Raw genomic sequence first — 16,018 nt, 5'->3', positions numbered from 1 at the left:
AGTCATTTGGGCAGGTTTAGAGGGATATGATAAAATAGCAGAGCAGAAGTAGATTAGCCATAATGAAATGGAGGAGCAAACTCGATGGGCCAAATGGCATAATTGTGCTCCTGTATCTTATGGTCTAAATATCAGGAAGAGGAAACCAGCTCAGGGAAGTACTATTGTCATCATGAGTAAGTTGGGCCTATTTCCATACTGAGAAGTTGTTTGAATTGTAAAGACCAAAACCTGGTTTCCTGATGTAAACTGTTCCATACACAAACTCTCCACATTCATTCCTAATGTCAACTGCTTTTAATTTTAGTTTCAATAATGGAATGATTGTTAAATCCTTTTTATTCAATTCTTCTTCCCACCTCGCGAAATTGTGGTTGTCCCCTTTCACTGATTTGATGACCAATATTGATATGTGCAGCACTGGGCTTCCTGTGGATAACGGGAACTTGGTTTTGTGACCTTGGTAGTGTTTGCATTTCACGAAAACTTATTTTTCAGGTGCACTAAATTAATAAATAAGAGTGGGGATGTAGTGGTTTTCAAGGCACGAGACCGTGATGAAATGGTGAAGAAGGTGATTGAGCCAATGGCTTGCGAAGGCCTACGGACAATCTGCTTGGCCTACAGAGACTTCGTTAAGGAGCCTGACTGGGACAATGAGAATGAGATTCTGTGTGACTTGACGTGTATCACGGTCGTTGGAATAGAAGATCCTGTGCGCCCTGAGGTAAATTACATTTGTTTCTTGATTTATTTTGAGGTACAGCTCGGTTACAGGCCCTTCCAGCCCAACGAGCCCGCAGCGCTTAGTTATGCACGCAACCGGTCTGTACATCTTTCGAATGTAAGAGGAAACCAGAAACCACCACAGTCACGGGGAGAGCGGAGAGCTCCTTACAGGCAGCGGCGGGGCGGGAATTGAACCCGGGACATTGGCGCTGTAATAGTGACGTGCTAACCACTACGCCGCCGTCCCGCTCCCTCGAAAGTGAGACATTTGCTCTTTATGTTCGGGAGGGTTTCGTTGTCCACACTGAATGTTTGATGCAAAGATATAAACCTGCCAAGTTCAGTTTCTGAAGGTCCGTTCCGTTGGGGAGTGTGGAGTACCAAATTTCAGAGGCAGGTTTCAGCTGCACGTCCCTGCTCTGTACGTTCAGTGTGTAAAGTCAAAGTCGAGTTTATTTCTATTACAAGTGTAATTAAAGATTTACTTGGCAGCAGCTTCACAGGCACATAGAGAAGAAACATTCCTGAGAAAACAGACTAAATGGGCCAAAGGACCTCTTTCAGTGCTGTACTTTTCGATGACTCTATAAGAACATAAATTATGTATAGTTCATACAAGAAACAAGGTTCAAAAGATGATCAGCTTCCATCATAGTGGTATTAGAAGTATTGGTTTATTATTGTCATATTACCAAAAAGGGGTGGAGATGTGTCTCTACCAAAGGAGGTGTGAGGGGCTCCTTCCCTCCGCCAGCCTGCAGGCCACCCTTGGGCGAGGTGTAGCACCTGCTTAGCCACCCGATCAGGGTCACGTGAAGCCATGGGAGCAGGTGGTAGATGGTTGTATGAGCAGCTGGTGCATATCACCAGTCCTGGTTATATGACCACTGACTCCAGGCAGACAATCTCTGAAGAGTATTGATAATGGCTGGGGTCACCCGTCTTCTAAAGACGCTGCCCAGAAGAAGGCAATGGCGAACCGCTACTGTGAATTTGCCAAGAACTACAAAGCTCCTGGATAAGACCAAGATAGCCCACATTATACAACACGGCACATAATGATGATGGTGGTACCAAGATACAGTGAAAATCTTTTGTTACCATCCATACAGATCATTCATTACACAGGTGCATCAGACAGTAAAAAGAAAAAGGAATGCACAAGAGATTCTACAGATGCTGGAAATCTTAAGCAACTCAATCAAAATGCTGAAGGAACTCAGCCAATCAGACAGCATCTATGGAAGGGAATAAACAGTTGATATTTCGGGCCAAGACCCTTTATCTGGGCTGGAAAGGGTGGAGGGAGGGGAAAGAGTATAATTTGGCAGGTGATCTGTGAGACCAGGTGAGGGGGAGGGGGTTGAAGTAAGAAGCTGGGAGGTGATAGGTGGAAGGGGTAAAGGGTTGAAGTAAGAAGCTGGGAGGTGATAGGTGGAAGAGGTAAAGGATTGAAGAAGCTGGGAGATGATAGGTGGAAGAGGTAAAGGGTTGAAGAAGGGTTTGACAGGAAAGGAGAGTGGGCCATGGGAGAAAGAGAATGAGGAGGGACATCTGAAGGAGGTGATGGGCAGGTGAGAAGAGAAGGGCTGAGAGGGGAACCAGAATTGAAAATGGAAAAAGGGAGGTGGGGGAGGGGGAAATTATTAGAAATCGATGTTCATGCCATCATGTTGGAGGCTACTCAGACAGAATATGAGGTATTGCTCCTCTACCCTAGACAGTACAGTGCAAGACATAAAAAAATTACTAGAAGTTACAATTAAAAATAAATAAATAAACAACATGAAAGAGGGATAATGAGGTAGTGTTCATGGATTCTTGGATCATTTGGAAATCTGATGGCAGAGGGAAAGGGGCTGTTCCTAAATCGTTGCGTGTGTGTATTCAGGCTCCTGTACCTCCTCCTTGGATGGTAATTAGGATAAGAAGGCATATCCTGGTTGGTGCAGGTCTGCATTGAGTGCCTGTCCTCGGGCTCCTGTACCTCCTCCCTGATGGTAGTAACGAGAAGGGGGCACGTCCTGCATGGCAGGGGTCCGTAATGATGGATGCTATATTGAGTGTTTGTCTTCAGGGTCCAGTTATTCTGTAATGATTAAAATAGTGCAACCTTGCTTCAGTTTTAAGTTGCTCATTTCAGTTTTTTCATGCACTATTTAAGTCAATTGCTTATCTCAGACTGAGCACATACAACAGTACAACAGGGACGTTTAAGAGACTCTTAGATACGCTTATGAATGAATGAATGAGTGCTTTGTGAGAGGGAGAGTTAGATTGATCTTGGAGTAGATTAAAAGCTAGGCACATCCTTACGGGTCAGAACGCTGGCACACGACAGAGAACGACCTTGCCAAGCTGTCGCTATTCCACACCACGAACCTCCGGAAGATCCTCCATATTTTCTGGCCAGGGGAGATCTCCAATGGCGCTCTGCTCCTTCAGTGTCACCAAGAAGGCATGGCCACAATCATCATGAGGAAATACTGGACATTCATTGGACCCAAAGGGCGGGGGAAACGCGGGAGACCAAAGGCAACTTGGTGCCATACTGTAGAAGCAGAGTGAGGATCCTGAACCATGATAGAGAAGGTGGCCAAGGACAGATGGAGATGGAGGATCTTCATTGCTGCCCTTAACACCAGAAGCGTAACAGACAGTAACTAACAACCTTGTGTGTCAAAGCTCTTGTACTGTGCTGCAGAGTTCTATATTCTATATTGACTACAGACACACAAACATATAATGACATATTTGGCACATTGGAGGTCAAATTATTTTTTATGACTTGTGATTTGAAATCATCTCATTACTGGTGAAGCAGCTAAAATGGTGAGCACTCAACCCTCTCTCTTCCTCTCAGCTGTTACCCTGCTCCAGTGCTTTTCTTCATAGTCAAATAGCTTTTCCTCTTTTCTGCAGCCTTGGCTCCAACTGCTTTTATAATCTGAGGTCACTCAGCAAGAGCTATGCAGGGAGATTGAATTTTGACAGCTTGGCCTACAGTCAGGAGAGGAGGTTGCTATTTTAAACCTCACAACACTGGAAGAGTGAAGAAGCTCTGGCAGGAGCTGTTGAAGGGCTAGAGGTAGCAGAGTGTTTTTATGGATATGAGTCAAAACAGAATGCTAATTTTGGTTCTGATGAAGGTTCTTGGCCCTAAAGGTTGACTGCTTATTCCTTGGGAGGAAACCTACGCGGTCATGGGGAGAACGTACAAGTTCCTGACAGACTGTGGTGAAACATCAGTTATCATCTTGTATGTGATTGCTAGGATTGTTTCAGGTGACCTTGTTTAGGGCCACACTTTCTTGTCCTTGATTGTTTAGCTAATAAAGATTGTGGGAAGAACAGCCCATTTGTAGATAGTTCAAGCATTGGGATGGGTGGGGGCTGGAAGAGGGAAGGGATTTGAAATTTGGGGTAGATAGTAAATCACACAGTGTAGAAACAGGCCCTTCAGCCATATCTTCCATGTCAACTAAGCAGCCCACCTGATCTCGTCCCATTTCCCTGCATTTGACCCCTATCTTGATCAACAAGGCGTAATAGCGCCTTTATTTCCTGTGGGGCATCAAGAAAGCTCACCTCTGTCCCAGGATACTGACGGGCTTTTACCGCTGTACCATTAAGAGCATACTCACCAACCGCATCTCAGTGTGGTATGCAATTGCCCTGTATCAGACCGCAAAGCACTCCAGCGTGTAGTGAAAACTGCCCAGCGGATTATCAGCACCCAATTGCCCACCATTGAGAGCATCTACCATAAACGTTGCCTGGGCAGGGCGAAAAGCATTATCAAGGATGCATCTCACCCTAACCATGGACTTTTTACTCTCCTCCCATCCGGTAGGCACTACAGGAGCCTCCGCTCCCGCACCAGCAGGCACAGGAAGAGCTTCTTCCCTGAGGCTGTGACCCTGCTGAACTTCACATCACAGCACTAAGCAGTATTGCACCCATGTTGTACTGTCTCAGTACTTCTATATTTGTGTGCTATAGCACTTACTTATTATTCGCAGTTATTTTGTAAATAACACTTTTTTGTATTTCTGGTAAGATGCTAACTGCATTTCATTGGCTTTGTATCTGTACTCGGCACAAAGTTGAATCTAATCTAATCCACCCATCCAAACCTTTCCATGTATCTGATGATGCCTCCATCATTCAGCGTCCACTGTGGATATTGCATCCTGGCTGTCTAAATATTACAAGCCTGGTTAGTACAATATGGAGAGCAAGCTATTGCACGTGTAGCAAGCTTCCCCTCTCCACGCATCTGATGAACCCAGAGGAACAGCCAAGACCGATACAGTTTAGCACCCGCAGTATCACAGGAGTTGCCAGTCTGTGTTGAACTCAATGTACGTCTGCTTTAGGTACTCCACTGTGTCACCCAACCAGTCCCAATAACCTTCTGATAATTCTCCAATCTGTTTCATTTTCGAAGGATAGCGTAGCAGTTAGTGCAGCAGGTTACAGCCTCAACTACAAACTCAGTTCAATTCCTGCTGCTTCCCGTAAGGAGTTGTATGTTCTTCCTCCCCCAGTCCAAAGACGTACAGGTTAGTGTAAGGTTTGGTAAGCTGTGTTAGCTCCGGAAGTGTGGGGATACTTGCAGGCTGCCCCACCACAATCCTCATGGTTTGAAGCAAATGTCGCATTTCAAGTCCTGACGAAGGGTCTCAGCCTGAAATGTCGACTGCACCTCTTCCTAGAGATGCTGCCTGGCCTGCTGCATTCACCAGCAACTTTGATGTGCGTTGCTTGAATTTCCAGCATCTGCAGAATTCCTGTTGTTGGTCGCATTTCACTGTCTACTTTGATGTACATGTGACTAATAAAGCTTTTTTTTTAAAAGACTATTTATAAATGGAGTTTAGAACTACCTGCCATATCATTATTAACGTATCTTGTGGTAAAAGAAATGCTCTTAGAGTTATGTCAGCGACATTATTGAAATGCCTATGTGGTTGTGGAGAGGATGTTTCCAATTGTGTGTGTGTGTCGAGATCCAGAGGGCACAGCCTCGGAATAAAAGCAATTCCCTTTAGAGCTAAGATGGGAAGGAATTTCTTCAGCCAGAGGGTGCGAAACTGTGGAATTCATTGTCACGGATGACTGTGGAGGCCAAGTCACTGGGTTTATTTAAAGCAGAGGCTGACAGGTTCTTCGTTAGTCAGAGCGTCAAAGTGTACAGGGAGAAGGCAGGAGAATGGGGTTGAGAGGAAATAGATCAGCCGTGATAGAATGGCACAGCAGATTTGATGGGCGGAATGGCTCTCCTATCGCTTATGGTCTATGGTCTCATGAAAGTGTGGCAACACTTGCAGGCTGCCCCCAGCGCAGCTTCGCACTGCCGTTGACGCAAGTGACATGTTCCATTCCACATTTTGATGCACGTGTGACAAATAAAGCTAATCTTCAATCTACTGTATATCGACTCCTAATCAGCGCACAGGCAGTTAAGGATCAGAAGTTGCCAGCATTGGCGCTGGCGCCCTCATCCTGTTTACAAATAAATAATAATAAAACTCAATCTCCCGCTGAGAGTCCAGGGTCACAGAGATGCCCTTCAAATTGCTAAGTATAAGTTAGTAATTTTCTGGTTTTGAGGCAGTCTTGAGCAGATTTTGAAACCTCAAATTAGAAAAAAGGCTGCCACTGATGGTAAGTTAAATAATAGCTTGCCAGCCCCTGCTACTGGGGCAAATCATAGGTTGCTCAGACACTGTTAAATTTAGAAAGCACAGAGTTGGGAGAAGAGACACGCACTCCTTTTATTAGGCTACAAAGTATACGGTGTCGACAGCCAATGACAGAAAGCAGTCTGTAACCTAAATGAGGCAACAGTTCATCTATTCTGTGATCTTTGATTTCTCACTTTTACTTGTGCTATAAATTAGACCTGGATCCCTGATTCCTGATGGCACCGGAAAGTGGCGACACTTTGCGTGCAGCTCGGAAGAATATCATCAGCTATTCCCGTTCAGAACTACTACAGCTGAAATCTAGGCACAGCCATGGGTACTTGAGAAAGCAACATCCTTTTAAGACTTTTAAAGAAATCTATCAATCCTCAAAATGGGTGGACTCAGCCCATCAACTCTACCTCATTATTCGAGCTCTCTTTTTGCACTATTTTATTTAATTTAGTTTTTATAGACGTTTCTTATTGTAATTGATAGTATTTTTGATGTATTGCTCTATACTACTTCTTGGGCTGTTAGCTCCCAGTGGAGCACAGGCCGCTGATGACCTCCCGTTCCCATCGTCCACAAAGTCACTGGTATGGCTGGACATCATCAATGTTTCTGTAATCCATTGCATCCACTGTACAGGGGATAGGCCAGCACGGCTTCACCGGAGCCATGTTGGCCGGCCTCTCCCGTTTCCACCTCTCACGACGGAGACGTAGGGTTGGACTTTGAGAGGCGTTTCTCTGTCCTGCTGCCACCAAACAACAAATTTCACGACGTGCGTCAGTGATACCAACCCTGGTTCTGTTTCTGATAACTGCCGCTCACTGAACAATATCCAGAGCGGTGTCAAAATTTCAGTTGCTGGAATTAACAGTGCTGGAAGACCTCAGGGGGTCAGTCAGCATCTGTGGAGAGAGAAACAGAAGTTAATGTTTCAAGTCTTTAACTTCTGTGTGGTGGCCGAACACTCCCCGGGGTTCCCAGCCTGGGTCCCACGGACCTCCTGCTTAATGGTATAGCAGCATGGCGTAAAAAGGTTGGGAACTCCTGCCCGATACACTCACAACCGTGGCCAGGTTCTTTGCTCTAACTTTACCTACAAGTTCGCAGATGACGCAACCATAGTAGGCTGCATCTCAAATAACGATGATTCAGAGTACAGGAAGGAGCCTAGTGAATGGTGCCATGATGCTAACCTTTCCCTCAATGTCATCACAACAAAGGAGCTGCTTATTGATTTCAGGGAAGGGGGTGGTGCTTATATTCCTTTCTTACGTCAATGGTGCTGAGGTCGAGAGGGTTTCAAGTTTAATGTTCCTGGGAGCGAGCATCCCCAATAGCCTGTCCTGGTGTCATGGCCAAGAAAACTCGCCAGTGCCTCTACTTCCTCAGGAAAATAAATTGCATGTCCCCGTTAACTTTCACCAGTTTTTATTGCTACGCCATAGAAAGCATGGATACATCGCAGCTCGGTATGGCAACTGCACTACTGGAGACTGCTAGAACCTGCAGAGAGTTGTGGACACAGCTCGGCACAACACAGGAACCGGCCTCCCCTCGATGGACTCTGTCTACATGTCTCACTGCCTCGGTAAAGCAGACTACGTAATCAAATACCTCACCCACCTAGGACGTCCTGTCTCCGCCGTTTCCCTCTTCCTTTAGGCAGAAGACACAAAAGCCTGAAAGCCTATACCACCAGACTCAAGGATAGCTTCTAACCCACTGTCAGGACTACTGAACGGATCTCTATTGCAATAAGATGGGCTCTTAACCTCATAATCTAAATCATCGTCATGACCCTTGCACCTTATTGTCTGTCTATACTGCACTTTCTCTGTAACAAACACTTCATTCTGCATTTTGTTACTGTTTTCCCTCCTACTACATGTACTGATATGATTTGTATGGATATCATGCAAAATAAATATTTTCACTGTACCTAGGTACGTGTGACACTAAACAACCAATTTACCAATTATGCTGCTTGACCTGTGTGTCCCAGCACTTTCTGCTTTAATTTTGTTTGACTGATTTGTCATTACATCATCGAAGATAAAAGTAGCTTTGAAAATATCCTTCAGTGCAGTGCAGCAGTTATAATTCAGAATGGAGAAGTTCGAAGTGTTTTACTTTGGAAGGTTGAATTTGATGGCAGAATGCAGGGTCAATGATAGGATTCTTAGCAGTGTGGAGGAACAGGGGGATGTTGGGGTCTACATCTATAGATTCCTCAAAGTTGCTGCATGATTTGATGGGGTTGTTAAGAAGGCATATGATGTATTGGCCTTCATTAGTCAGAGAATTGAGTTCAAGGGCAGTGAGGTACTATTGCAGCTCTGTGAAACTCTGGTTGGATCACACTCAGAGTATTGTGTTCCGTTCTGGGAAGGATGCGGAAGCTTTAGAGAGGGTGCAGAGATTTACCAGGATGCTGTCTGGATTAGAGAGTATGATTTATGAGGAAAGCTTGAGTGAGCTTGGGCTTCTTTCTTTGGAGTAAGGGAGACTAGGTGAGAGTAAGAGTTTGGCACGGACTAGAAGGGCCGAGATGGCCTGTTTCCGTGCTGTAATCGTTATATGGTTATAAGATGAGAGCTGACTTGATAGAGGAGTATAAGATGATAAGAGGCATGGATCTAGTGGATAGCCAGGCCTTTTCCAAAGTTCAAGGTAAATTTATTATCAAAGTACATAGCACATGTCACCATATACAGCATTTTCTTGAGAACCCCTTCACAGTAAATACAAAAAACACAATAGAATAAATGAAAGACCGGCCCCAACAGGACAGACAGACAATCATGTGCAAAAGGCAACTGTGCAGATCCAAAAAGAAAAGGAAAAAAATGATAATCACAATAAATAAATGAGCAGTAAATATTGAGAACATGAGATAAAGAGTCCTTGAAAGTGAGTCCATTGGTTCTGGGAACAGTTCCATGTTGGGGTGAGTGAAGTTGAGTGATGTTATCCCCTCTGGTTCAAGAACCTGATGGTTGAGGGGTAATAACTGTTCCTGAACCCGGTGGTCTTGGTCCTGAGGCTCCTGTACCTCCTTCCTGATGACAGCACCGAGAAGGCAGCGTGGTCTGGATGATAGGTGTCCCTGATAATGGATGCTGCTTTCCTGCGACAGTGCTCCATGTAGACGTGCTCAATGGTTGGAAGGCTTTTATCTGGGATGGACTGGGCCGTATCCACTACACTTTGTAGGATTTTCTGTTCAAGGGCATTGGTGTTATCATACCAGGCGGTGATGCAACCAGTCAATATACTCTCCATCTCACCTCTACAAAAGTTTGTCAAAGCTTTAGCTGACATGCTGAATCTTCACAAACTTCTAAGGACCATTACGAAGAAAGCAAGGCAGTGCTTCCACTTCCTTAGAAGTTTGTGAAGATTCAGCCTGTCAGCAAATTTAAATTGCTCGGTGTTATCATTTCAGAGGATTTGTCCTGGGTCGAGCAATTTAAATTTGCTGGTCCTCTCCGCCTCTGTTTCCCCGACAAGGACTGGCTCATGGGCCTCTGATTTCCTCCTCCTGTAATCAAGAATCACCTCCCCTGAAATGATAACACAGAGAAATTTGCCGTTCCTGGTGCAAAAATGGCTAATACAAGGGGGCGTAATTTAAAGGTGGAAGAAGGTAAAAGACAGGTTTTTTACACAGAGAGTAGTGGATACTGCCAGGGAGTAGTGGTGGTGGAGGCAAGTACATTAGGAACACTTAAAAAAAAACTCTTAGATGGGCACATGGATGACAGGAAAATGGAGGGATATGTAAGAAGGTAAGTTTAGATCGATTTTTGAGTAGGTTACAAGGTTGTTACAACATCATAGTTAAAGGGCCTGTATTGTGCTGTTCTGTTCTATGTTCTATAATTGTTTGCCTGGTCTCTTCCTTGATCAGGTCAGCACAGTTTTACCCCGTGCCAGTATTTCCATCACATCAGTATTTATAAATGAGGCATATTGAAAATCACTTGAGTTCTCATTGTTAATTGATGACTTCACCGTCAGTGACACACTCCGTTGAAGATAACTCTCCTTGTCCTCTTTGCTGCTTCCTGCCTTTCCGGGCCAAGCTTGGATAACACTGCTCACCCATCCACTCTTGTGGTTAACCTCCTCAAGCCTGCCCCCAGTTCCTTCTCTTTCGTTAATGAACCAGCTCCAGCCTTGATTGCCTGCTGGTCAACTGGGTGGGGTGGGGTTGGAGGGGTGATGCATGGATGCAGTTGTTGTCCTGCAGGGTCGGCTCCCTGTTTTACTCCTCACTGCCTCGTAACGTAGCTGACATAATCGTGTAATCCAAAACCCACCCATTCTGCACTTTCCATCCAGATGCACCACAGCTTGGTATGGAAAATGTTCTGCATGTGAAACTGTAGACAACTCTCTGCATCATGGAAAATCCAGCCTCCCCTCCATGGACTATGTCTACACGTCTCGCTGCCTTGGTCGAGCAGCCAGCATAATCAAAGACCCCACCCACCCTGGACATTCTTTCTTCCCCCCCCCCCCATCAAATTGAAGATACAAAAGCCTGAAAGCACGTACCGCCAGGCTCAACGGCCGCCTCTATCACACCGTTTATAAGACTATTGATCGGTCCACTAGTACAAAAGAAGCTGCTGAGAGTTATGGACACATCTCAGCACATCACAGAAACCAGATGCTCCCCTATGGACTCCGTCTAGATGTCTCGCTGCCTCAGTAAAGCAGCCAGTGTAATCAGAGACCCCACCCACCATGGATATCCCCTCTTCTCCCCTCTCCCAATGGGCAGAGGGTGCAAAAGCCTAAAATGCCACTGTGTTCAAGGACAGCTTCTGACTCCAAGCACAACAGTGTCTGTACACAAGGTGACTGACAGGAAATGATAAGGTGGTGGTGGCTGGGGGTGTGGTGGGGTGGGTTAGTGGGTGGAGGTGTTGATCAGCCGTTCTGCTTGGGGAAAGTAACTGTTTTTGAGTCTGGTGGTCCGGCCTGATGGGAGTGGGACAAACAGCCCATGAGCAGGATGGGTGGGATCCTTCATGATGTTGCTGGCGTTTTCCAGCACCTATCTGTACAAATGATGTGATGAAATGATCTTTACAGAAGTCATTCAAAACAAAGTATTTTTCACTGTACCTCAGCAAATGTGGCAATGATAAACCAACTTGCCTATTTAACCCTTCTTTCTCCTACCCTTTTTCAAGAAGCTGCATCTCGTCAAAGGAACATAGGTTTTCTTCCCTCCAGTTATAAAGTCATAGAAAAGTACAGCACAGAAACAGGCCCTTCAGCTCAACTAGTCTATGCTGAACCATCTAAACTGTCTATTCCCACTGACCTGCACCAGGACCATAGCCCTCTATACCCCTGCCATCTACGTATCTGTCCAAACTTATCTTGGACATTGAAATTGAGCTTGCATGCATCATTTGTGCTGGCAGCTCGTTCCACACTCTCATGACTCTCTCAGTGAAAAAGTTTCCCCTCATGTTCCCCTTAAACATTTCACCTTTCACCCTTAACCCATGATCTCTAGTTGTAGTCCCACCCAACCTCTTGTGGATAAAGCCTGCTTGCATTTACCCTACCTATACCTCTCATAAATTTTGTATCCCTCTATCAAATCTCCCCTAGTTCTCCTACATTCCAAGGAATAAAGTCCTAACCTATTCAATCTTTCCTTATAACCCAGGGCATCCAGTCCAGGCAACATCCTATGAATTTTTTCTGAACCCTTTCAACTTATTTACATCTTTCCTGTAGGTCCACTGAAAACTATTAGGAGTTGATCTTAAGCTGGAATAATTCAAGGAATCTTGGAGTAAAATACCTTCCCTAAACTAATGGGTGGGGGGGGGGGCGCGGGGAAGCACCCAGTTGGGAGTTGGTGTGTGTTTTGATGAGTTTGAAATGAAGGTCTCATTAAAGGTTTCTATTGAAATTGAGAACAACTATAATTATGAGTCCATTGAATTGATAATTTATGAAAGATGCTTAATCATGCAATCCGGTCTAAATAATATATAACGCCAAGTACCTGATATCTTGCTGCAGTTTGCTCCTAATTTAAATTCTTTTGAAGTCAGATGCTGAACTTGTTCACAGTATGAGTAGAAATACTTATTACCTATAAATAAACAGGTCCATTTCTGAATAGACATAGTTCGGTTGATTCCATTATCCTGGTGAAAATAATCACACCTCTGCCTACTAATTTTATTCCGGTCTGAAAGGCACTTATTATTCCGTGTCAACCTATGTTGCTGTTTATTCCTCTTAACCCTTTCACGGCCAACTCTGCAGCCTGAAAAGGGCACAATAAAAAGGCAGCATCCATCATTAAGGACCCCTGCCCTCACCATTGGTACCTATCAATGAGGAGGTGCAGCAGTCTGAACACCCACACACAACCTTTCAGGAACAACATCTTTCCCGCTCCGCCATCAGATTTCTGGATGGACAATGAACTCGTGTACATTTACTCACTCTTTTTTGCTCTCTTTGCACTACTTGTTTCATTTAATCTATATGCAGAGGATTCTGGTTAATTAGGGAACATTGGGGCCAGTATATTTTGGCCCAGTTTGGCTGCCACAGTTAGCCAAAGTTTCATGGAAATAGTTAAAAAGGTATGAAAAAGACAAACTACTATCTGAGTAAAAATTGTGTATTTAAATGAAATACAGAACAAATTAGAGCACTATCATAGTACTACAGGACTATAAAATTGTAGTAGTTCCTAATAGTTATCGACAGAGGAATTCATCCTGTGTATCTGTATGCTGCCACTTTTTTGTGATTGACTGTATATAAACAAAATTAGCGCCGACACCTAGTATAGATAATGGGCTGCCTTTATACAATGCTATTGATCATTGCATCCTCCAAATCTTCACTTTCATTGAAACTTTCAAGGTGATTGTCGATACCTTCAAATTCTTTGTAATTCCTAATTAATTTAGTGAAATCGTTTCATTGTCACTCCCAGCTGTTTCTGGCATCTCCAGGCCTGAATGTTTGAAACCGCGGTGAGCAAAACAGTTCAGAATTGTCTTCCTCCTTATTTCTCGCCAACTATCGGTGGCAAAGATCATCGCTTTTTGAACAGAAGCACACGCAGCTGAAGCTATTTAAAAGCTTTTCACTCTAAGTGTCCAACAGCCACACAAGTGCATGATTGTGACGCTAGTTAGAAGCTGTTCACAAACAGTCTCTCGCCCCATATAAGTGGCTCAGTGTCCGAAGTAAACGAAGGGAATCCCGGCTGTTTACTCGATTGGTCTTTGTTGTTTTAAGAGTTGTCCCAAATAAGGGGCTGCCCTGATTAATTGATGGTCCAATTAATCAGAATCGACCGTACATATATTTCTTATTGTGATTGATAGGTTTTTAAATTATTATGTATTGCAATGTACTGCTGTCACAAAACAGCAAATTTAATGTCAATGATATTAAAACTGATTCTGATTCTGATTCTGATTGTGATTCTGAATGATCCAAATGTCAAAGTCAAGTTTACTATCTTAATCTGGTTTATTATCACTGACGTATGCTGTGTAATTTATTGTTTTGTGGTGGCAGTACAGTTCAAGACAAAAAAATTACCATAAGTTTAAAATAAATAGATAGTGAAAAAGAGGAATAATGAGGAAGTATTCATGGACTGTTCTGAAATCTTGTCTTGCTGTTGTTGTTTTGTTGCTTGTGGTGTTCTGTGTTGTTCTGCCAAGCCTGGTGGGTATGCGAAGTTGGCAACAGAATGTGTGACAACACTTACGAGCTGCCCCCAGCACGTCCTCGGGTGTGTTGGTGGTTAACGCAGACAACGCATTTCACTGTACATTTCGACGCACACGTGATAAATAAATTCGAATCTTGGAATCTTGACTGTTGACGCAGAGGGGAAGAAGCTGTAGCTAAAACGTTGAGTGTGCTCTGATGGTGGTAATGAGAAGGGGACGTGAACTGGGTAGTGAGAGTCCCTACTGTTGGACGGCAGCTCTGCAGCACCTTGTGTTTCCAGCTTCTGACAGAGTATAGTGAAATGTATCACAGCAGCATTTACTGAGCCTGCATGAAAATACATCAGTAGTCTGTCTTGTAAGTGACGTAGACTTTAAGTTGTGTGATATTAAATACTTTGGCAGGGAAGGGTTGATCCTTTCACATTTTGTAAAAGTTGCAGTTTTCGGTGATTTATAAATGAAGTCTAAAGTGACAGCCAAGTGGTCAATAGCATTAGTTTATAAATGTCACATGTTCAAAGTACAAAGTAAATTTTATTGTCAGAGTACGTATACATCACCATGTACAACCCTGAGATTTATTTTCCTGCGGACATTCTCAGCAAATCTATAGAATAGTAACTGTAAACAGGATCGATGAAAGATCAAGTAGTGCATTGTAGACAACAAGCTATGCAAATGCAAATATAAATAAATAGCAATAAATAATAAGAAGATGAGATAACAAGATAAAGAGTCCTTAAGGTGAGATAATAGGTTGAGGGAACATCTCAATAGATGAGTGTAGTTTTCCTCTTATGTTCAAGAGCCCGATGGTCGATTGGTAGTAACTGTTCTTGAACCTAGTGGTGTGAATCCTGAGCCTCTTGTACCTTCTTCCTGATGGCAGCAGTGAGGAAAGAGCATGGCCTGGGTGGTGAGGATCTTTGATGATGGATGCTGGGAAGTCATGGTCAAACTGCACGAAACACTGGTTAGGCCACGGACAGTTCTGGTCACCACACCATAAGATCCATCCGTCAGAGTACTAGTGAGGCCATTCTTGAAGGACTCTCTGCAGTTCTGGTCTCTTTACTTGAGGAAAGATACCCTACCTTTGGAGGCAGTGTAGAGGAGGTTCACCAGGTTGATTCTGGAGATGAGGGGGTTAGCCTATGAGAAGAGGTTCAGTTTCCTGGGACTATACTCGCTGGAATTCAGAAGAATGAGAAGGATTGTTATAGAAATGTAAAAAATTATTAAAGGGACAGATAAGATAAGCAGACAACATAATCAAAGACGCCTCCCATCCTGGACATTCTCACTTCTTCACCCACCCATCAGGCTGAAAGCACATACCACCAGGATCAAGGACAGCTTGAATCGCACTGTTATAAGAGTATTGAATGAACCTCTTGTACAATAAGACCCCAGAATTTACTTTGTCATGGTGTTGGACCATATTGTCTGTCCGCACTGCACTTTCTTTGTAACTGTAACACTTCATGTCTGCATTCTATTATTATTTTTCCCTTGTACTGTTACAATGAAATTACCTGTATGGATGGCAGGCAAAAATAAGTACTTACACTCTACCTCAGTTCAGGTAACAATAATAAACTGATTACCAATTAGATAGGGAGAGAAAGTCATTTTGAGTGTCTGAGATACCAAGGTGATGGTTTTTGGATTGTAGCTTTTGATGGACACTGAATCAAGGTCTCTTGGGGGGGGGGGGAGGCTTTTTCTATTTCTTGCATAGTGGGAGGGGTGGAGTCAGTGTTCCTGCGGGAACAAGTGGGGGCATGGTGAGGTTGAGAGTCAATGCTTCTGCTTGTGCGATGGGAGGGGGAGAGGGGG

The 16,018-nt window shown here is 44.0% G+C and overlaps 1 protein-coding gene across 11 annotated transcripts in view; it reads left to right on the top strand.

Annotated features, from left to right (window-relative positions):
* LOC140210098 (plasma membrane calcium-transporting ATPase 1-like) overlaps positions 1-16,018 on the top strand; it is a 350,393-nt gene that overhangs the window by 270,144 nt on the left and 64,231 nt on the right. For all 11 annotated transcript variants that reach the window (XM_072278933.1, XM_072278939.1, XM_072278940.1 and 8 more), the window contains one exon: positions 499-727. In XM_072278933.1, the coding sequence (XP_072135034.1) occupies positions 499-727 (229 nt within the window). The remainder of the gene's footprint in view (positions 1-498; positions 728-16,018) is intronic.

The sequence above is a fragment of the Mobula birostris genome, chromosome 14 (genome assembly GCF_030028105.1).
Source record: "Mobula birostris isolate sMobBir1 chromosome 14, sMobBir1.hap1, whole genome shotgun sequence".
Lineage (NCBI taxonomy): Eukaryota > Metazoa > Chordata > Chondrichthyes > Myliobatiformes > Myliobatidae > Mobula > Mobula birostris.
This window is presented reverse-complemented; position numbering and strand designations above follow the sequence as displayed.